The 21765-nt window shown below is 36.7% G+C and overlaps 1 protein-coding gene across 2 annotated transcripts; it reads left to right on the top strand.

The window, feature by feature from the left end:
- Positions 1–271: 271 nt before the first annotated feature.
- On the top strand, positions 272–20801 carry IMPA1 (inositol monophosphatase 1). Of its 2 annotated transcripts, none has more exons than XM_082433526.1 (9): positions 272–373; positions 3346–3411; positions 3799–3932; positions 5723–5827; positions 7078–7123; positions 9367–9475; positions 11071–11179; positions 18043–18194; positions 19066–20801. In XM_082433526.1, the coding sequence occupies exons 2-9, from the start codon at positions 3349–3351 to the stop codon at positions 19179–19181; spliced, it is 834 nt and encodes a 277-aa protein (XP_082289652.1). In that variant the 5' UTR covers positions 272–373; positions 3346–3348; the 3' UTR covers positions 19182–20801. The 2 variants fall into 2 exon arrangements, with proteins under 2 accessions (XP_082289652.1, XP_082289653.1); XM_082433527.1 differs by having other exon boundaries at positions 290–373; positions 3349–3411.
- The last annotated feature ends 964 nt before the right edge of the window (positions 20802–21765 follow it).

The raw sequence follows: 21765 nt of genomic DNA, 5'->3' as shown, positions 1-21765 counted from the left end.
CGTAAGGGATGGGCAAAATAGAGGAAAGGAATTTTTTAAAAATTACAGAAGAATGTACAGGAAGGAGAAAGAAAGTCAGAAAAACCACAGACGAAAAAGAAGGGGCCAGATCTGGAAGGACTAGGCAGAAGGGGAGGGGTCAGGAAGCGATCACCAGCGCAGCTTGGGGCTGGGGCTGGGGCAGGGAGTTGGGGGTTGGAGGGCTGTGCTGCGTTGTGGGGCGGGGCCAGAAGAAGCCGAGCCCCGTGGGCGGGGCTGCAGGGGCGGGACTTCCTGTCGGAGGCGTAACCAGCCTGACCCTCCTCTCCCTCCGGAAGAGGCCAGCGTTGGAGCCGGCTGGTATCCTAGCGAGCCTCAAGCCCTCCATCCCGAGGTGAGACCTTCCTTCCTGCGATCCCGCACCAGCCCTTGGGCGGGCTCGTCGGGCGCTGCCGGCGCTGCGGGCGCGGGCGGCTCTCCGGAGTGGTTTGGAGTGGGTGGGCTCGGTCAGCGGTGCGGGATGGCGCCCAGGGACAGAGGCCGCAGTTGGGGCGCCTTCACCCTTGCGGTTTTGTCCTGAGCCACGGCCGAGTGACACCAGGAACGGTCCCTGCGTGTGTAGCGGTTTCGCCCCCGGGATCTCGCTGAACCTTTGCGGCGGCTTGTGTAGAATAATTCCCTCTTTTTCATTTTACCGATTCCAAACAAGCTCAGAGAGACCTGGCATACTTCCAGGGGCGTGTAGTCCCGGTGTAAGCCCCCGATCCCGTGCTGTCCGCAGTCCCGCTGCTGGGGACAGGTGGCCGGAAGGTGGCATGGCTCCCACCACAGGGAGGGTGGTAACCAGGACAGAAGAAGTTGAAAATGTTTCATGTGTTTGTCTTTGAGAAAGTGAAGGTGAACAAAATCTGTTCCTTTTTGAGATATGCTCAAAACTGGTTGGAAAGATAAGGCATGCACACAAATGACCGAAATGTAAGGAAAACATTCCTGAGTGCCCCAAGAGCGATGTACAAAGTTTTATGGGGTCTTCCAGGCTTGGGTGTCCTCTGAGCTTCTCACGGCGTGTTCCCTCCTAAGGAATGTCATTCAGACTCAGGACTCAGTTGATGCCTACTCAGATGACTTGCATATTTGTATCTGCAGGCCATACCTCTCCTCTGAGGTCAGGATCCATACAGTCAGCTGCCTAATTGACATCTCCTTTTGGTTTCACAAAGGTTCCTCATCCTCTACTAATTAAACTTTTGTTCTCCCCACCTCCTACCCAGATCCCAAATTTGACTGTTTTCTATTGCTCCCTGTTTCAGTAAATGTCACCATTATCCATTCAGTTGCCAATGTGAGATATCTGGGCATCATTAAACTCTTCCTCTCCCTCATACTCCATATCCAATCTATTGCTAAGTGCCCTCAGCTTTACCTCCCAAAGCAAATACCCCACTGTCTACTCTTCCCTCCACCCTCTAATCCATTCTGTTCAGCAGCCACGATGTAATGATTCCTCATGGCTCTCAAATCAAAATCTTACCTCTGAGGCCTCGCTGAGGATGATCCCTACTATCCCCCAGCCTCACCCCTCCCCCGTTTCTCTTGATCTCTGAGCTGTCACACTTAGGCCTTTCGGTTGCTCTTCACATACCAGGAGTCCTGCAGTTGAGTTAATTAATACCTATTCTCTTGTCCATCAAATCTTGGTTGAACCATGTTCTTAGGGAAACCGTATCTGGTACCTACGACCAGGTCAGAGTTCCCCTGTTACATGCTTCTCATTGCACTTCTGCTTAGCCTTTATTACATTTGTGATGTCGCATGTGGTCTGTGATTTTTTTTTTTGATTAATATCTGACTACCCACTAGAGAGTAAGTGTGAACTCTGCCTGTTTTTCCTCACTGTGATGCATTGCACAGCATATAATAGATATTCAGCAAGTAGCTCTTGAATGGTTAAACAGATTATGACTTCTGGGTGGAGAATCCCTAGAAGAAAGGGTAGCTTTTGAAATGAGCCTGGAAAAATTGGTAGGAGATATCAGTGCTGTTAGTAGAGGGAGATATGAATGGCTTAAGCAAAGTTTCTGGCTATTGAGAACATCTAGTTCTGTTTAAGCCTAGAAGAAAGGAATGGGAGTAAGTAAGAATGAAAAAAAAAAAAGTTTGGAAACAATTCTTGAAGTGCTCTAAGCAGTTACTCCTATAACTCAAAAAGTGGCTTCCTTTTAAAATTATTTAAATGCTCATATCAAGAAGAAGAAGCAACTAGCAGAAACAGCTCAAAGTATCTGTCCTTTGTCCTCCCTTCCCTTCCCCTCCCTCTCCTCCCCTCCCCATTCCTATACTGTGAGCACCATGATTGGGATTTCCGACCAGTCTTCAAGGTGAAACTCTGTGTAAGTTATTCTCAAATATAAAGATGACAAAATTAGGGTTGCTTTATAAATGATCCACATTTTTCTGAGTCTGACAGCTTGAAAAGCTTCACTGTCCTGGGTACAGGTTTTAGAGTGTGGTCAAGCCAGTGGTGAGTTATTTTAGTCTTCTCTTCAGAAGTCAGTGGAAAGCTGGACAGTTCAGAAGACAAAAATGTGTTGTTTTTTTTTCCCTCTCTGAAACTTGGGGAAATTCCTTTTTTACTCTATTGTTATTTTTTTAGTCCTGGAATTTTCTTTCCTCAGAATGTTATGATAGAAAGAGCAGTGGACTTTACATTCAGAATTGAGTTCGAATGAATTCTGACTGGGTCATCTGTCTAATAAAACCTTGGGCAAATTATTTATAATCACTGAGCTTTAAGTTCTTCATCTTTACAACCTCATTAAAAATAAATTCACATGTATAAAGTACTGAACTACTTGACATTCAATTAGTACCTGTGCCTTTTGCTCCTTCCCTTCAAAGCTTCTTTAATTTCTATCTGTGGTTAGTGGAATGCACGGATGCCAAAACTGCAGATACTGAAAACTGTCTGTGTTCCCTGTGTTCTTTCTCTAATTTTCACTTTATTCTTAACCCAAACATGCACCTGTCTTTTAAGATATTTCTTGTGTCCTTTCTTCTCCATTCCCTAGACCAATGCTGTTTTTTAAAATGTTGTATGGTATGGGCACTTTGGGAGACACTTTTATAGAATACTTTTTGTTATGAAAATGTTTCTACAATAGAAGTGAAGTAATTTAGGTAAAAAGTGTTTCTTAATGGACCTGTGAGTGAATACTGAAAAAAACTGAACTCTAGAATCAGGTAGAGGGTGAATCCTGAATAAAAGTATTTTGCAAATTGAGGTGTTTTTGTGAACGAACTATTCTATGATTAAGATTTTTAGAGATTTGTAACTGCTGTATCTTTGTATGTGTTAAATCTGTTCAGAAGATGGCTGATCCTTGGCAGGAATGCATGGATTATGCAGTAACCCTAGCAAGACAAGCTGGAGAGGTATGAACTGAAATCTTTTCAGCCATGATGTGTTGGATGTGGACAGCCAGCGTGTAACCACACGCCTTGTTAAACAAAACATGTACTTTGATTCATCTGTATTTGTTTTCATTTTATTAAACTTTAGTGGAGTGATACTTTAATTTTGTCATTAAACTTTTTGTGATGACAGTTGTGAATCTGAAATAGGATATAAGATTCTATGATTTTATACCCAGAAGGTCATAACCCCTAAGGATTTATTTTATTTACACTGTGGTAAGAAATATTTAAGAATATCATTTAAGACAGATTGAATGTTTCAAACCATTTCTGTATTTCATCTTTTAGTTTGATTTAAAATGACTTAACGCTTTTCCTATTTGCTTACCAAAAAATCTTTTTTAGATGGCTCGTGAAGCCCTAAAAAATGAAATGGATATTATGATCAAAAGTTCTCCAGTTGATTTGGTAACTGCTACTGACCAAAAAGTTGAAAAAATGCTTATCTCTTCCATAAAGGAAAAGTATCCGTCTCATAGGTATTTCTTATTTCAGTTTCTTGTGATAAAAATGAAATCTAGGTTGGAGTCAAGGGTACTAGACAGAAATTTTGATTTTAGACTCAGTAATTGACTGTACTTAATTTAAGCTGAACGGGAATTTATTTGGAGGGTGTTGGGCAGCTCAGGAGCCCTGAGAGCAGGGCTCAGGTGGGAACCAGGGAGGAAGGCAGAGCTGGTTAGGATTGGGTTAGGGTTCAGAGCCATTGCTTCAGATGCTGCTGGTAGCCTCACTCCTGACTCTGCTCACTTTGGATATTTTTACCCCGTTAGCTCAAGATTACAAATCCTGGGCAAGAACATCTGCTAGCTGAACTCAGGTTGTTTGCCTAAGCTCACACTTCCAGGGAGCAGTGAACAGGGGCTATTTGGATTCCTTCATAGTAAGAGGAGTGTTTGGATGCTGGGAAGTTGACGTGACAAGTGTCTGGCATAGACAAGATTTAAAAGTTCAGTTTTATTCTCTATATTGCAAACTTTTTTAGATGCTAAAGTCAGGGTAGCTTTAAGGAGTTTGAGAGAAAATACTAAAATCAGGGCTTTCTTTATAGGCACAGAAATATAACCAAAATATTGTCATCATTTTAAAGGTTTAACATTGTCATTCTCTACTTCTTCGTGATCATGCCATTGGCCATTCCTGGTATTTTAGTCACTGAGGAGAAAAAAAATGTTTAAAGCTAAATATATGTCTTCTCAATGAAAAGGTTTATAGCCAAGAGGAAAAGAGATACAAGAAAATTATGATAATGATTATTAGGACTGTTCAGTATTGAATAAAGGACATAAATAAAAAAGAAAGTAGCAACGGAAGGAAGAAATCCAGTGAACTCAGACACCATTTACAGAATTCACCTGAGATTTACTGTGTAGCGTGTTTTAGGAAAGCATGTAGACACAGTAATTTTGGTGGGTGATTTGCTTTCTCATTGACTTATTTAACGTTCTGTATATTACCTATTGCTGTATAGCAAGTTACCCTAAAAACTTAGCAGCTCTAGACAGCAAACATTTATTATCTTAGAGTTTTCTAGGGTCAGGAATATGGGAGTAGCTCTGCTGCATTGTTCTTGCCAGCGTCTCGTAAAGTTATAGTCAAACTGTGGGTCACCTCAGGCTCCACTGGGGCTGAATGGTCCATTCACTTTTGTGATTGTTGGTGACTTCAGTTCCTCATGGGTGGTCTGCGGCAGCTCCGCTCAGTTCCTTACCATCTGGGCCTCTCCACAGAGCAGCTGATAGCATGGTGGCCGGCTTCCCCCCAGAGCGACAGAGGGAAGGGGAGGGAGGAAGAAATAGAGTGAATAAGATGGAAACCTCAGTGCCATTTTGTGAACGAGTCTTCCAAGTTGCACGTTGTCACTTCCACTTTGTTCTATTGGTTAGAAACGAGTCACTAAGTCCAAATTCACACTCAAGGCAAAGGGTGTTAGGCTCTACCTCTTGAAGAGAGGAGTATGAGAGAATCTGTGGACTTATTTTTAAAACCTCCACATTTCCTTAGTAAGTTCTCATCTGCAACAAATTGACTTTTCAGCATGTGTGCCTTCACTTATCCTGGCATTCCATTTGAGAATTTCGGATTCTGTTATTTTTCACATGACTTTGTTCTGGGGGAAGTAAAACTTTCTCACTGCAGGAAAAACAATAGAAAAGTGTAGTGTACAGACTTTTGTTATGTTTTATAGTAGACCCTGGGTAGCTTAAGGTTTGAAAATTGTTGAAAGCAATGTAAAGATTCCGAGTTTGTTATTTTTTTTTGTTTTCAGTTTCATTGGTGAGGAATCTGTGGCAGCTGGGGAAAAAAGTATTTTAACTGACAGCCCTACGTGGATCATTGACCCTATTGATGGAACAACTAACTTTGTACATGGGTATGTTTTAAAATTTTTAATATTGTAATTCCTGTTTGTGTGTTAACTGAATGGACTGTTGGATATTTTGTTCACAAACATATATACTTTAGAGAATTGTGTAATTTGTAGAGTAGTTTATAAGTGTATTATGCATAATATTCATCGGCTATGGAAGAGGTGATGAACTATTAATGTTGTAGACTTGCCTTGTGCAGGGAAGTGCCCTGTTCACCATTCTTTTTCTCACTGTTGAAATCACATAAAAATGTATGCAAGCAACATTGCTGCTTTGAGATCAGTTAAGGAAATAACTAACTCAATACTGGACTGTTGTCTATATAGAATGGGTTCAATCCAGGAGAAAAAATCTGTTAAAAAGAGCATGGGTTTTAGGATGTGTGAACTTGTGACCTTGAGCAAGTTGCTTAACCTTTCTAAGCCTCAGTTTTTTCTTTTCATTCTATAAAATGGGCACATTAATGGTACCTGCCTCATAGAATTGCTTGTTGATGGGACTCAATGAGTTGTACATTTATATAAGAACTTACTCTAGTGCCTGGCACAAAGTAAGTATATAATTCAGTATATACTGAGAAGTATATGTAGAATATATATACAAAGTAAGTGTATAACTCAGGATATTTAGAAGAAAGCCTGATGGAATTGCCAGTGAGAGTTCAGATGAGTAGCCTAGTTTGGTGGGATGACACATAGTTGTTATATTTGAAGTTACCACGTAGCTGTATGCATCTTTACTAATAGAATCGTTAAAGCCATAAAGCTAAGATGTAGAATCGATATGTGATGGAATGTTAATGTTGAAAGATGCTCATAATATTATATAACATAGAGAAGATTATAATACAGTGTATAGTATGATCCCATTTTTGTTAAAATTGAAACTATATTCATGGAATTCTACATTTAAACGGTATGAAATGGCATACAGTGCCAAGTGGCCTTCCCACTTCTGACCCCAGCTCTCAGGACCCATCTCTGGAGGTGACCATTGTTATCAGCTTCTTGTGAATCCTTTCAGAGATGTCTTATGCCTGTAGAAGCATCCTGTATGTACGCCTCTGTATATTCTACCCTCCCCATCCCCTACGATTTACACAAAGGGTTGCATACTGTACACACAGTTCTGGGGGAGGAGGGATAAGACTGTTCATATGAAAAAATTTGTAAGCAGTTTTATTATGAAAAAACATGTTTGTTGAAAATAAGTTCTATTTTGATAAATTTATGTGTGTGTTTTTTTTTTAAAGATTTCCTTTTGTAGCTGTTTCAATTGGCTTTGTTGTAAATAAAAAGGTATGTTGTTTAAATTTATGGTTGGTAAAATGCCTTGCTGTCATTTTCTGAGAAAGAGTAAATGTGTCTCCATAATAAATTTAGGTTTGTCTCTATTCAATTTATGTAGCTGCATTATTTTGAAGTAAACTCCAGAACTGTTAAACTTGTCATGATACTTTTTCCAGTGAAGAAAATATAATGTTTTCTGAGAAGATTTTATAAGGAAAAAAATACACACAAGTAACTGAAATATGATTCAGTATTTAATCACCATTATATATATGATAGAGTCAGATAAGATAGGCATTGATGTAGGGTCTAAAATGCTTAATGGGAGAGGTGTGCTTTGAGCTAGGAATGCTTTAGTAGGCATTGTGAAGGGAAACACCAGGAAGTGGTAGGGGCCAAACTTGGTTAGAAAATGCAGACTATGTTCAGGATCCTGAACACTTGCTGTATCTAAAGCCCAGTAGAGTACAGTCTCTACCTGTTGCATTTCTGTGCTGTTTGGGTATTTGATTGATCAAAACACGAATGATGTTTACTAACATCTTACATAACTGTCTTCAAGAGGCTTGCGATATATTTGATCAGCATGTACACAAGAGAGTTAAGAAATCTCTGAAAATAAAAACACAAATTAGTGCAAATGAAATCTTAGGCACAGGATTGTGTTAATCAGTGAGAACATTCAAAGGGAGATAGGTGAGCATTTCTCGTTTAATCAGCCCTGGGCTGTTGAACTCCCAGTTCAGTGCAAAAGTTACATGTGTGAACAGATGAAGGTAATATGTAGTGGAACTATGAAAAAAAAAAATACTATGAGAACATGAAGAGGGTGTAACCAATTCTGCCAAGAGTGGTTTGGGGAAATCTTCATACTAAATGGAAGGGGTCTTAGAATTTGGTCATGTGAGTTGGGTCATAGCAAATTAGGGGTTTTCCAGATAAAGAAGAAAAGGAAAGCATTTTAATCAGAAAGAACAGTTTGGAGAAGAGCATGATGTGTGTGGGGAACGGTGAGATGTTCATTGTGAGCAAAACTCTGGAAATGGCAGAAGCAGAACCAATGAGGTGAGTTAGTTGTGGTCTTGCCGTGAGGCACCGTGGCCTGTCCATGTCAGAACATTTAGATTTTGTTTTTAGGTGGTAGGAAACCAGTAGAGGTTTTAAAGTGCAGAGTGACAGATAATTCCAGCAACGTAGAGGTCACACCAGAGGGGCAGGTGATACTGAACTCAGATGGAGGTGGGGAAAATGGCTGAGGAAATGCCAAAAATCAGGAAGTGTTTTCAAGATAAAATTGGAAGGAAGTGACTAATGGGGAAGGAATGAGGCATGAGTGATCAGCTAGTGAGTGAATTTGACCTCCTCAGTTGAGGTTTCTGCAAGCCTAGGTTCTGAAGCACAGCTTCTGACCTGTGAAGATGGGGTTGGTGGGAGCCACAGTTAGAGAGGTAGTTGAATTTGTGGACTGGAAAGAACAAACCTGTAAGAATCGAGAGAGCTAAAAGGGAAATGGAAGAATGAAAAACCCTGGGGAACACAACTTTTAGGGGTTAGGCAGAGAAGAAGGTCATAAGAAAATGTGACACCAAGACAGATCAGTGAGTGTGGTAGGACTAGGAGAATACTGCCAGGAACACAGAGTATGGGATTAACTGATGGTGGTCAGGAGTCTCCAAATCTTCAGAGAAGGCATTTGATCAGCAAGAGTGCATTGATGATCTCTTTGCAAGGAGTTGCAGGAGATGCGTGATCAGGGAAGAAGCCAAATCGTAATGTAGTAAGAGAATGGGAGATGCGAAGTCTAGACCACTCTTTGGCAGTGAAGAGAAAAGGAGAAGGTAATGCTTTGAAGGTTTTGCGAGGCAGGAAGAAATTTGGTGAGAAGTACCGGGATGAAAGTCCAAGAGAGGAGGGATCAGTTGATGGGGCAGGTTTTCAGAGAAGTATAACACAGGAGGAAGGATTCACCCTAGAAAACAGGAACGATCTGTCTTCATCTGAGGCAGGAAGGAGAGAGGTCAAGGTGGGTGCCCTTAAATTTAGAAATGGATGAGACAGGAGTCAAGTGTTTAGGTCTGATGACTTCTTTCCTGTGACTAAGCTGGGAATTAGCATTTTAAATATCCCACGGTTTAGCCCTTTGAAAACATTATTAGTATACCAGATTTTCTTGTTACTTTCTTAGAAAAAGTATGGATGAAATGAGAAAGAATACTCAGGTTTGGTAAAGGAAACTTGTTTTCCTTCTGCAGATGGAATTTGGAATTGTATACAGTTGCATGGAGGATAAGATGTATACTGGCCGGAAAGGAAAAGGTGCCTTTTGTAATGGTCAAAAACTACAGGTTTCACGCCAAGAAGGTAGGTTTATCCTCTAATTTTTGGTGTGATTGATATTATATATTCGTATGCTATTGTTTTTGAATGTTAACCTGTAGAGCTCTCCAAGTGTTAACTGATTCATAAATTGTGTCTGTTTTCTCTGTACTTTTTAATTGTGACCACAATTTTGGATGTGGTAGTGGAAGCAGGGGAAGCAAGTGTGATGGAGCAGAAGACACTTGAGGCTTGCATTTTGTCAGGGGCTGGGGAGGAAGATGAGTAAAAATGACTCTCTGCCCTCATGGCATTCATGTTTTATTGCTTCAGCCACTGCATCTCAAATTCTTTGTAGAATTCCTTTGTTCTGATGCCATTGGGCCCAGTTATTAGTAAACTGAGGGGGAAAAGGCACTTCAAGTTGGGAATCATTAAAAATGAGGCATAAAACTATTATATATAGGATACATAAACAACAAGGTTCTACTGTATAGCACAGGGAACTATATTCAGTATCCTGTGATAAGCCATAATGGAAAAGAATATGAAAAAGAATACATATATATGTATAACTGAATCACTTTGCTGTATAGCAGAAACTAACCCAACATTCAGTTATACATATATATATTCTTTTTCATATTCTTTTCCATTATGGTTTATCACAAGATATTGAATATAGTTCCCTGTGCTGTACAGTAAGCCTTGTTGTTTATGCATTCTGTATATAATAGTTTGCATCTGCTAGTCCCAAACTCCCAATCCTTCCATCCCCCTTGGCAACCACAAGTCTATTCTCTATATCTGAGTCTGTTTCTGTTTTGTAGATATGTTCATTTGTGTCATATTTTAGATTCCACATATAAGTGATATCATGTGGTATCTTTCTGTTTCTGATTTACTTCGCTTAGTATCATAATCTCTAGGTCCATCCATGTAGCTGCAAATGGCATTATTTCATTCTTTTTTATGGCTGAGTAATATTCCATTGTATGTATATACCACATCTTCTTTATCCATTAATCTGTTGATGGACATTTAGGTTGTTTCCGCTTCTTGGCTATTGTAAATAGTGCTGCCATGAACATAGGGATGCATGTATCTTTTCAAATTATAGTTTTATCTGGATATATGCCCAGGAGTAGGATTGCTGGATCATACAGCAACTCCATTTTTAGTTTTTTGAGGAACCTCCATACTGTTTTCCATAATGGCTGCACCAATTTACATTTCTGCCAACAGTGCCACCATTTAATTTTAATTTTCGTCTTGTTTCAAATCTATATATAAATTATTTAATTTCTAAATTCCACTTTTAAAAAAAATATGTAAGGTGTTTGCTCGTTTCCCACTAAATGTATCATGCATGCAGGCAGATTGGTTATATTCTGTACTTTTGAGGGGGTGGTCTAAGGAGCTAGACTCTTTTTGATGATTATAAAAGTGATGATAAAATAACTAAAAGAGATAATAAATTGATAAGAATTTTAATATTTAAAGCCTTAGAAAGAAACAAATGTGATACAACTAGGAAGAGGAATAAAAATGTCCAGTTTGTTCTGAGTTACAAGTGTCAAATTTTTTATCAGAATTCTTATTAATAAACTCTAATGATTATTTAAAACATTTTCTTTTAGATGTTACCAGATCACTCTTGGTGACAGAGTTGGGCTCTTCCAGAACACCAGAGACTGTGAGAATTATTCTTTCTAATATGGAAAGGCTTCTTTGCCTTCCCATCCATGGGTAAGCTCTTTTCACTTTCTACCTAAAGTTGAACATTCTATGTTAACATTATAGATAATTTGACATTCTAAGGAATGAATTTTTCTTTAGAAATGAAATTTTTAATTAATAGACATGGGATCAGTACCATAATTCTAATTTTATAATGTAATTTTTAAAAGTTTTATTTGAAAATAATTTCAAATTTAACAAAATTTTCAGAAATAAAAAACTGCAAGAAACAGTAGTATACAGTTTATCCAGATTCACCTATTGTTAACATTGTACCCCGTTTGCGTTATCATTTTATCATTCCTTCTTTTCTCTGTCTCTGTCTCTCTCTCTCTCTGTGTATGTGTGTGTGTGTTTTTGTGTAAATATACTCCTTTTTTTCCCTGAACTATTTCATGGTAAATTATTTAGATCATGGCTCTTTACCCCTAAATACTTCAGTTTGTTATTTCCTGAGAATAAGGATACTCTCTTTTATAACCACAGTACAATTATTGACTTCATGAATTTGCTCTTTATCTAGTCTACCATCCATACATATATAGCTTTGTCAGTTGATCTAATAATGTCTTTTATAGCATTTTTTTTCCTCCAGTGCAAGATTCAGTCTAGGGTCAGTATTATGTTTAGTTGCCATGTCTGTTTTGCCACCTTTAATCCAGAACATTTCCACAGCCTAAGTAATTACCCACTTCCTCTAAGTTTTCAAGTTATTTGCATAGAGGTACACAAGGTAGAATCTTATAGTTTATTTCTGGCCTCTCTGTATCAGTAGTTATTTCCCCCTTATCATTTCTTATTTTGTATATTTGTGCTTTCTTCTTCTTTTTAAAAAATCTTGATTAAGTTACTTGGTGGTTTGTCTATTTTATGTTTTTTCAAAGAACCAGGATTTTGCTTATTAATCTGGTCTACTGTTTTTCTCCTCTGCTTTATTATTTTCATCATTGTGCTTTCTTTTTGTTCGTTTTGTTGTTTCCTTTTTTTTTTGTTCCTTTTTAAGTAGAGAATTTATTTTTATGCTTTGATTTTTATTGATGTAAGTATTTAGGCTATGAATTTTTATCTGATTACTGCTTTAAATGTATCCCATAGATTCTGATGTGTTTTCATTGCAATTATTTTTCACAAAATTTGTTACTTCTGTTTGTATTTCCCTTTTCACCCAAGAGTTGTGTTCTTAAATTTCCACGAGGAAATGACTTTTTGCTTTTATAATTTCATTTTTAATTTGTAGTTTTATTACATTGTAATAAATATATATTATGGAACTTTATGCCTTCTTTGTGCCCAGTATATGATCAGTTTTTGTGGAACTTCCATATGCACTGAAAAAAAAGTACATTCTGTATTGTACTTTGATGTTTGGACTTGAAATCTACTTTGACATCAGAATTGTGCCTGGTAAATCTTTGTCCACTCTTATTTTTAGTCCTTTTGAATCACTGAGTTTTAAGTGCATCTCTTGAATACAGCATAGAGTGGAGTTTTGCTTTATAATCAATTTGAAAATCTTTTTTCTTTTGATAAAAAAGTTAGGCTTATTCATTTATTGATATGACTGTTTTGTTTGGTCTCAATTCTGTTGTATTATCTTACATTGTAATTACTTTGTATATTATGTTATAGTTACTGTATTTATTTGGTGTATCCTCTCTGCTTTTTTTCTTTTTAGAAATAGAAATTTATGAAAGGTTCAATTTTATTCTAATGGGTTTCTTTTATATTAAAACTCTTTATAATGCTCTTAATATTCTCTTTTCTTACTTGACCATTTACTCTCTGTAAAGGCTCCAGAACGTTTTGGCTTCTGCCTGTTGCCTATATAACATTCAGTGATTTTACTCTACTTTCCCCTTTTTCTCTCCCTTTTCATCCAGTTTTTTAAGTTGCGTTCTTTCTACTTTGTCAGACATATTATTATTACATATTCTTTCACCCACGGTCCCATCCTGTGGTCTTAGTTTTTGACTTTATAAAATGCTCACAGTCCTTCCATGAAGTTTTCCTGGTGTCAAAAGTTCATAAATAACAGAATTAAAACCAGTGAATCACTGAAGTATGATTAGTAAAAGTTTATTGTTCACACACCAAAAAGACAGTTTGCAAACCAGGAACACCCTGACCAAAACATGAAATGAGGCTCAGGCATATATTGTTATAAAGCAGCTTATAAAGTGAGAAAGCAGTGACTATTTATTCTTCACAGTGTTTGGCTATAATAGAATTTTTTTAAATGATAGGGAATTGATTAGTGGTTACCTCATATCAACCTTGAGAAACAACTTAAGTTTTGCTTGTCATTTCCAGAAGCATAAGCAAGAAATGACCCAGGTTGAGTTAGTTTTGCAAAATATGCTAAATTAAGCTTTGTTTGCATGACTAAACTGGTTTTGTCTGCTCAGGGAATTTTCAAGGCTGGTCTCTGTTTGTTTTTGATTTAACACCAATCACCTTTAGATTAGATGAAGCTCATCTCTTAGTAGATTCCTTGAGAAGGGCACATGCACACAGTATTCCATGAGATCTGGCACATTCCAAACTGTTTTTCTGGGGTCTTGAAACGTGAAGGAAAGCTTGGCTGGATAGAACATCCTTAGTGAAAGAAAGTATAAAGTACATTTCTTTTTTTTTTTTTTTTTTTTAAGAAATGTATTATTTATTTATTTATTTATTTATTTATTGCTTCGTGGGCTTTCTCTAGTTGCGGTGAGTGGGGGCTACTCTTCGTTGCGGTGTGTGAGTTTCTCACTGCAGTGGCTTCTCTTGTTGCAGAGCACAGGCTCTAGGCACGCGGGCTTCAGTAGTTGTGGCACGTGAGCTCTAGAGTGCAGGCTCAGTAGTTGTGGCGCACAGGCTTAGTTGCTCCAAGGCATGTGAATCTTCCCCGACCACAGATCAAACCCATGTCCCCTGTGTTGGCAGACGGATTCTTAACCACTGCGCCACCAGGGAAGTCCTGAAGTACATTTCTTAAAAATGCTATTACAGGGCTTCCCTGGTGGCGCAGTGGTTAAGAATCTGCCTGCCAATGCAGGGGACACGGGTTTGAGCCCTGATCCAGGAAGATCCCACATGCCATGGAGCAACTAAGCCCATGTGCCACAACTACTGAAGCCCACGTGCCTGGAGCCCCTGCTCCACAACAAGAGAAGCCACCGCAATGAGAAACCTGTGCACTGCAACGAAGAGTAGCCCCCACTCACTGCAACTAGAGAAAGCCCGTGCGTAGCAACGAAGACCCAACACAGCCAAAACTGTTAATTAATAAATTAATTAAATTAATTAAATAAATTAATTAAAAACCCAAATTAAAAAAAAATGCTATTACACTGTTGCCTTGCTTTGTATGTTATGAGAAATCTGATGCCAATTTAATCTTATTGGCTTTTAAATTATTTCATGTTTTACTTGGAGGCTCTGAGAAAATTTTTTTTCTTTTAATCTTCCATGGCTGACACTTTTATAAGGGTATATCTTGGAATTGCTCATTCTGGGATGTTGTCTCCCTATAACAGGTAGATTCATATCTTTTTTTTTTTTTTTTTCCTGGAAAGTTTTCTTGAGTTTTAGTTTTAAATATTACTTCACTTCTGCTGTTTTCATTTTCTTCTTCAGAGACACCAGCAAGAACATTAAATCTTCTTTGCTTCTTCCCTTTTAACCACTTTCTCTCCAACCCGTTTTACTTCTTTCTTTTATTGCTTTTCCTCACTGCCCTTTATTAAGTTTTCATTTGCATCAGTTCTCTTTAGGGAACCTTGCGATTTAGTCTTCATTCCTGATAGAATTTTGTCTTTTTTCTCCCACTTCTTTTCTGAGTTCAGTTATCTCTTGTTTTATTTTTTCCTTGTTTTATTTTGTTTTGTTCATTTCTGTGCTTAATTTTTTGCAGAGACACTTTATGAGTCAAAAAAACCCCAAACACTTTTATTAGCAATGTCTGATGTTTCAGAGTAGATTTGTGTGGATGTGTCTACTTTTTCTATTTCTGTTCACTTTGAGATCCGGGTTCCTGGTTTCAGAGCTCCTTATCCTGTCAGTTCTGCCATTCTGTGTAGGTTCTGTTATGAATTTCTGTTAAGTGGTAGTGGGAGGTGAGGATTGGCATGTCTTGTTTCTCTTTCATTTCTCAGCATCTTTAATTTTTTCACTCTTAGCTCCTGCTTTTCCTTCACTTTGTCCCAAGAGATACCACCTCTTTTTATTTTAAATTGAAGTATAATTATATATTAATTATAAATGACATTTATGAGGCAAAGTAAATCATTATGGATCAATTTCCTTTGTGTAATTTTTTGGGATTTGTTTAATGAAATGCACTGTATTTGTTTACTTTAATGATGTTTTCTGGTATCATGCTTTAGGGAATCATTTCTTCATAAATATAGCTACTATTTTTTGAGGCCCTTTTATATGCTAGGCCCTCTGCTAGGTGCTTTACGTCTGTTGTTTCTAATCATTGCAGCCATAGCCAAGGTAAGTTGGTATCTCCATTTTGATGACAAGAAAGCTAAAACTTGAAGAAGGAACTTTTTCAAAATTATAGTTTTTAAGCAACTGAGCAGGGGAGCAAACTCAAATCTTTGTGATTCTGAAGATAGTCTTTTTTACTCTGTACCATCCTAGCTGTATAGGAGGAACAGACTAACATAGAATTCAGGACACAAATGCAAAATCTAGACCACAGCCTCAATTATTTGGTAATTAATAATATTTTGTAATATTTGTCCATAAAAGAATATGCTTTCTGATCAAAAGACCTCTTGACCGAGAGCCATTGATATACATCAAAAGTAGACAGAAGCATAGCCTATATGCTATGCTGGAAGAACAATGCCTATAGCATTGTTCTTCCAGCCTAGGGTTCTATATTTGAATAGAATACCAAGAGATAATTTGTGAATGATCTTGGTATTTTCTTTCTATGACATGAGATATGAACTATCACATATCCCTTGAGAAAAGGAGGAAAATACACCATTATTTATAAACTAAAAAAAGCCACTAAAGTTAATTTGGGTTTATATATTTGGAAAGCAGTCAAACACCTATGGAAGTTTATTGAGGTTGCTAGTTCTTTCTTAAATTCGATATATAGTAAGAATATAGGCAGTAAAATGTATTTGAAATCAAGGGCATCATGTAATTCTGATCCTTTTTTTTAAAAAAAAATTGCTTTGGCATGAAGGATGTACTCAGGTGTAATACTTTTTCTATTTTTAAGAAACAAAACAAATACCACATTAGTCATCAATTTCCCATTATTTTTTTTTTAAATTTTAATTTAATTGGGGTATAGTTAATTTACAATGTTTTGTTAGTTCAGGTGTACAACAAAGTGATTCAGTTATACATATACATATATTCATCCTTTTTTAGATTCTTTTCTCATATAGGTTATCCCAGAATATCGAGTAGAGTTTCCTGTGCTATACAGTAGGTCCTTGTTGGTTATCTGTCTTACATATAGTAGTGTGTGTATGTTCATCCCAGTGTGTGTATGTTCATCCCAAGCTCCTGATTTATCCCTCCCCCCATGTCTCCCCTTTGGTAACCATGGCTTGTTTTCTATATCTGTAAGTCTGTTTCTGTTTTGTAAGTAAGTTCATTTGTTCCATTTTTAAAAATTAGATCCCACATATCATATGCTATCACTCATATGTGGAATCCCCTTATTTCTTTAAAAATAAATAGTGAAGGAACTCAGTGAACAGACCTGACTGCTTTATTTTCAGAGGTTTAAACAGCTAAAAAAGAAGCTTGAGCAAAACCCATTTGAAAGTAGTAACTTACAGACATGATGACCTCTTTTTCGTAAACATTTCAGTGTGTATATTTTTGATAAAAGGGACATTCTCTAACATAACCACAATTACTAAAATCAGGCAATTAAGTTTGATACATTATCTAATATAGTGACTTAATTCGTATTTTGAAAGAATTCTAATCCAAGATCTAATCCAGGATCATACACTGCGTTTAGGTGCCATTTCTCATCAATTTCTTTTAATCTGGAGCAGTTGCTTAGTCTATCTTTTCTGACCTAGACATTTTTGAAAAACGTAGGGTAATTATTTTATAGTATGCCTGTTGATTTGAATTTGTTGGGCTTCCTCATGATTAGATTTGGGTTATGCATTTTGGGCAGGAATGCTACAGAAGTACTGTTATTTCCTTCTTAGTGCATTATATCAGGAGGCACATGGTACCTTTTTGTCCCATTATTGAATACTAACTTTGATCACTTGGTAATGATCTTGCTATCTTTCCCATTGTAATTATTATGTATCTTATAGGGAGATACTTTGATACGTAAATATCATTCATCCACTCATTTTAGCATTTATTGTTGATTCTTTCCTGAATCAGTTATTATTATAATGGCTAATAAAGTAATGTCTGTACTTACCTTAACTTGATATATTTCCAAGGAAAAGCTACTGTGAGAAAGCAAACCTGAAATAATCTTTCCAGGCAGGCCTAGATCTAAGCAGAGCCCACCAGTGCTGTTATGTCTTTGGTCACGTGTACTGATGCCCATGCAGTTGGGGATGACCGGGAGTACACTTTCACCCTTCTACAAACTACTTGTACTGTGGGGCTCTTGTCCCTGGGTTTAGACCACAATGAATATACATGCATGCCATGATAGTAGAATTATAACATTGTCTTCAGTTTTTTTCCCCAAAATATCCTTGTTTTAAAGTTTATATTACAAATGATTGCTTCATAAGGATTAGTTTTGTCATTTATATAGTGCATCATGACTGTTGCATCAGTCAACACTTAAAAGAAACTGAAGTTAAGGAGGAATGCCTTATTTGAAATAATTTCTTTTTCTATCTTATTTTTAAAATGTTATTTGTTAGGATCCGAGGTGTTGGAACAGCAGCTCTTAATATGTGCCTTGTGGCAGCTGGAGTTGCAGATGCATATTATGAAATGGGAATTCACTGCTGGGATGTAGCAGGTGCTGGCATTATTGTGACTGAAGCTGGTGGAGTACTCTTGGATGTAACAGGTAAAATTATGGGACAGTAAAGCATTTTTCTTTCCATATCTGTTGGACCTTCCTCTCTATATGGGATTTTTCCTTTAATGTTTGGTACACATTATACCTCAGCTCTTAAGGCAAAAAAAGCCATGTAATTTTCTACACAATCAAAATAACAAACATTGGGAGATAGAGGCAAGGATAAGAAGCTAATGGTAGCATGGGATTAATAATGATAAATGGCTTAGCCTTTTCAAATATGAGTATCACGAACTCTTGAGAGGCTATAGAAAAAGTCTAGAAGGTCACTGAATCTGAGAATTGTACCAAGAGTTCTTTGAATGGTGACCATGGTGGTGGTTGAACATGGACTTCATCCACCATCACTTTCTGCCTTGAGCCTAGAGGGGCTACATATTTCCTCTGTGCTGGTGGTGAGATTTTTAAAAGTAAGATTGAACCTGGGTTAAAATAATTCATCAGTGGTCTGGGAGAAAGGCAGCAAAGAATTAAGGAAATGGGAAGGAGAGTGGTGTGAAAATGCATTGGAGTCAGATTTTCTGTCCATAGATTCCCAAACATTAAAGAGGTAATAAGAGTAATAAAAAGAAGAAATAGAACACACAAAAGGTGAAATAGAGAAAAGATGACATTTTCCAGCCTAGTGTGATTGAGATACCAGTTCCCTCCACAACCGGTATTTACTATAAGAAGGTGCTTAGAAACTCATTTATGTATTATCAAAGCTTAAACATTATGGTTATGTGACAACATAGATCTTTTTAAAGATAGTCGAAAGTATTAAAATGTTATGATTGACCATAGTACATATTGCTATGCGAGTTTTATAGGAATTATTTTTGTACAGGATATAACCATGTTCCATATTTGATTTTAGGTGGACCATTTGATTTGATGTCACGAAGAATAATTGCTTCAAGCAATAAAACAATAGGAGAAAGGATAGCCAAAGAAATTCAGATAATACCTCTTCAAAGAGATGATGAAGATTAATTCTAACAGCTTCACACATTCAATCACAGTTGCATCTCTCCAGGTTTGCTGATGGTGTTACAAAATTCAGGACATCTGTTTCACTTGAATAATATGATTGGTTTAAATTATCTTCGATGTCCAGATTAAAAATTGCAACTTGTTCTGTATTTTACTAAGAGTAGGTATGCAAGAATGGCTGAAATGTTTGTTTCATTGTTTTAAAAATTTGTGCGTGTTAAGAATGTACTTTGGGAAAAATATGCAGGCAGTTGATGAGACAGGTATCACATCAACTGAAATAGTCAATTAGCAATTTAGAGTTTCTGAGTATTTATGAGCCTCTGAAATTTTGACTGAACTATTTATGTGCATGTGCATTCTTAATTAGAAAGTTAACTTTTTGGAAAAATTTTTTTCTTTAGTTCCAAAAACCATACTTAACTAAATTTGTAAGAAGTATATAATGAGTACTTCCTAGACCAAGGTTTCTTTCTTTGCAGAGAACCTTGTTTTATTCATCAGTGTAGCACCAAACATGGTACCTGTTAAATAGTAGGCAATCCAAAAATAAGCATTGAAAGAATGAATATTTTAAAGGTAGCAATTCCTAGTTGCTACATAAAGTAATGAGCTCATCATTCTGTAATTTTACTTCAGGTTTGGAAGTAGAAATTATCTAGTCATCCTTTTTATATTTCACATTACCATTCCTTTTAACATTTCACATTACTACGCCATTTCAGTTAACTGTACCTATACCTCCTGATACATTTCAATTACTGTACCTCCTGATATCATTTATTATTGTGGGCATTTCTGCAGTTTGTATGTTTTTCAAAACACTGCATTGCAGTATTTGTTTGGATTTCTTTAAAGTCCATATATAAAAGAGAAGAAACAGTTTCAGAAAAGCACTTTCATCAGGTATCTGATGTAACTAGATACTGTATGACACTTTACTAAACTCAAAATTCATGTTTTCAAGATGTTCAGACTGATCTGGCTGAGCACAGGAACCTGGCAGATATACTGCATTGTTAATATTGAGCTATTTCTTTCTTCCCAAACTCCTTATTTACCTTTGTTGATTCTATTCAGCCTTTAAATATTCCTTAATAGTCTTTGGCTTCTCAAACTCAAAAAGAAAATTGTTCTGGGTCATAGATATTTTTAAAAGAATAACTTATTGCTTAGCCTTGTCCTTTGACACATGAACAGTATTAAGTTTTGTTATAGGCTCATGTGAGCCTTATATTTGATGAAAGGAGAAGTGCTTCTATAAAGTTTTCAAGACAGGATTTTTTTTTTTTTAATTGTCATACACATCTAATACATTAAATGTCTATGAACCTAAGATTTGAGTATTATAATTACTGTATTTGTACTGTTGGTCACATGCATCTCATACTGTATTATTCTAAGACAGGTTGTTTTGCAATTAAATATATTGTGATTAAGAATATGATCATGAATAAAATTTTAAATAAAAAGTATATATATGTTATAGTCAGGGTTTATAGTCTTCCCAGATGTGTACACACACACACACACACACACACACACACACACACACATAAAATATACACAGTTGAACACCCCTCCTTTTTAAAATAAAAAATGAGCTCATTCTGTCATGTACTTATGTGTGAAGTGTTCTTTGGATTCAATTTGAGTTACTAGCTATTCCTAGAAATGATTTACAATGTCTGGGTCAGTAGTTTGCCTGTGATATATATCATTTGACTCAGTTGTCCTTCATTTCAAGATCTAATCTAGAGCCTAAGATACAATGTTTAAAGAAAGAAAAAATAATCATTTCATATGATAGAAAAAGTCTAGAAGGTCACTGAATTGTTGTTTCCATTTGCTTCAAGTTCATAACCCCCTATCTTTACCCTGCCTCATTTGGAAAAATTAATTCTTTTGTTATCCAATTAATACATACACATAGTTCAAAATTTCAAATAATATACAGAGCTCAGAAGGAAAAGTGACATTTTCCTATCCCATTCCACCTCACCCCTAAGTTGATCTCCCCAAACTCTTTAAGTAGTTTCTTTTGGTATTTACCTCCATCTTAAAAAAAAAAAAAAAAAGAGAGAAACATATTCTGTTATATCTTTATTTATTGACTTTATTAATTATCTATTAACTTGCTATTATGGAAGATGAGGATTTTGTACTCTTAACTCCATGAATTACTTTTAGCTCCTCCTTTCTATTCTTCTAGTATAGTGATATCTATTATTTGTTGTTGTTAAATTTATATTCAGTGTTTAACTTAGGACTTTTATTCCCTGCTAACTAGTAGTGTGTTATGATTACATTTTCTTTCCTGTGCAACTTTTTGTTCTTTCTGAAATTGACAAGTTTCCCACAGGACTGTAAGTGCTCTTTGTTTTCCGTTTGTTCAACCATAGTCAGGTATTCTCTTCTATTAGTACTATTTTCTTTTCCTCTTGAAGACAGATCTTTTGGGGCCCTTTTCCTTTTCTTCTAGTCTGATTGGTTCCTGGCTAGATATGCTGTATGGCAGTCCTTCTGGGGCTTCCCTTTGCTTCTAGAAGATAGCAGAAGAGAATATCTTCCTGACCTTGGTAGA

The sequence above is a fragment of the Balaenoptera physalus genome, assembly GCF_965194825.1.
Source record: "Balaenoptera physalus genome assembly, chromosome: 17".
In the NCBI taxonomy this organism is placed as follows: Eukaryota; Metazoa; Chordata; class Mammalia; order Artiodactyla; family Balaenopteridae; genus Balaenoptera; species Balaenoptera physalus.
This window is presented reverse-complemented; position numbering and strand designations above follow the sequence as displayed.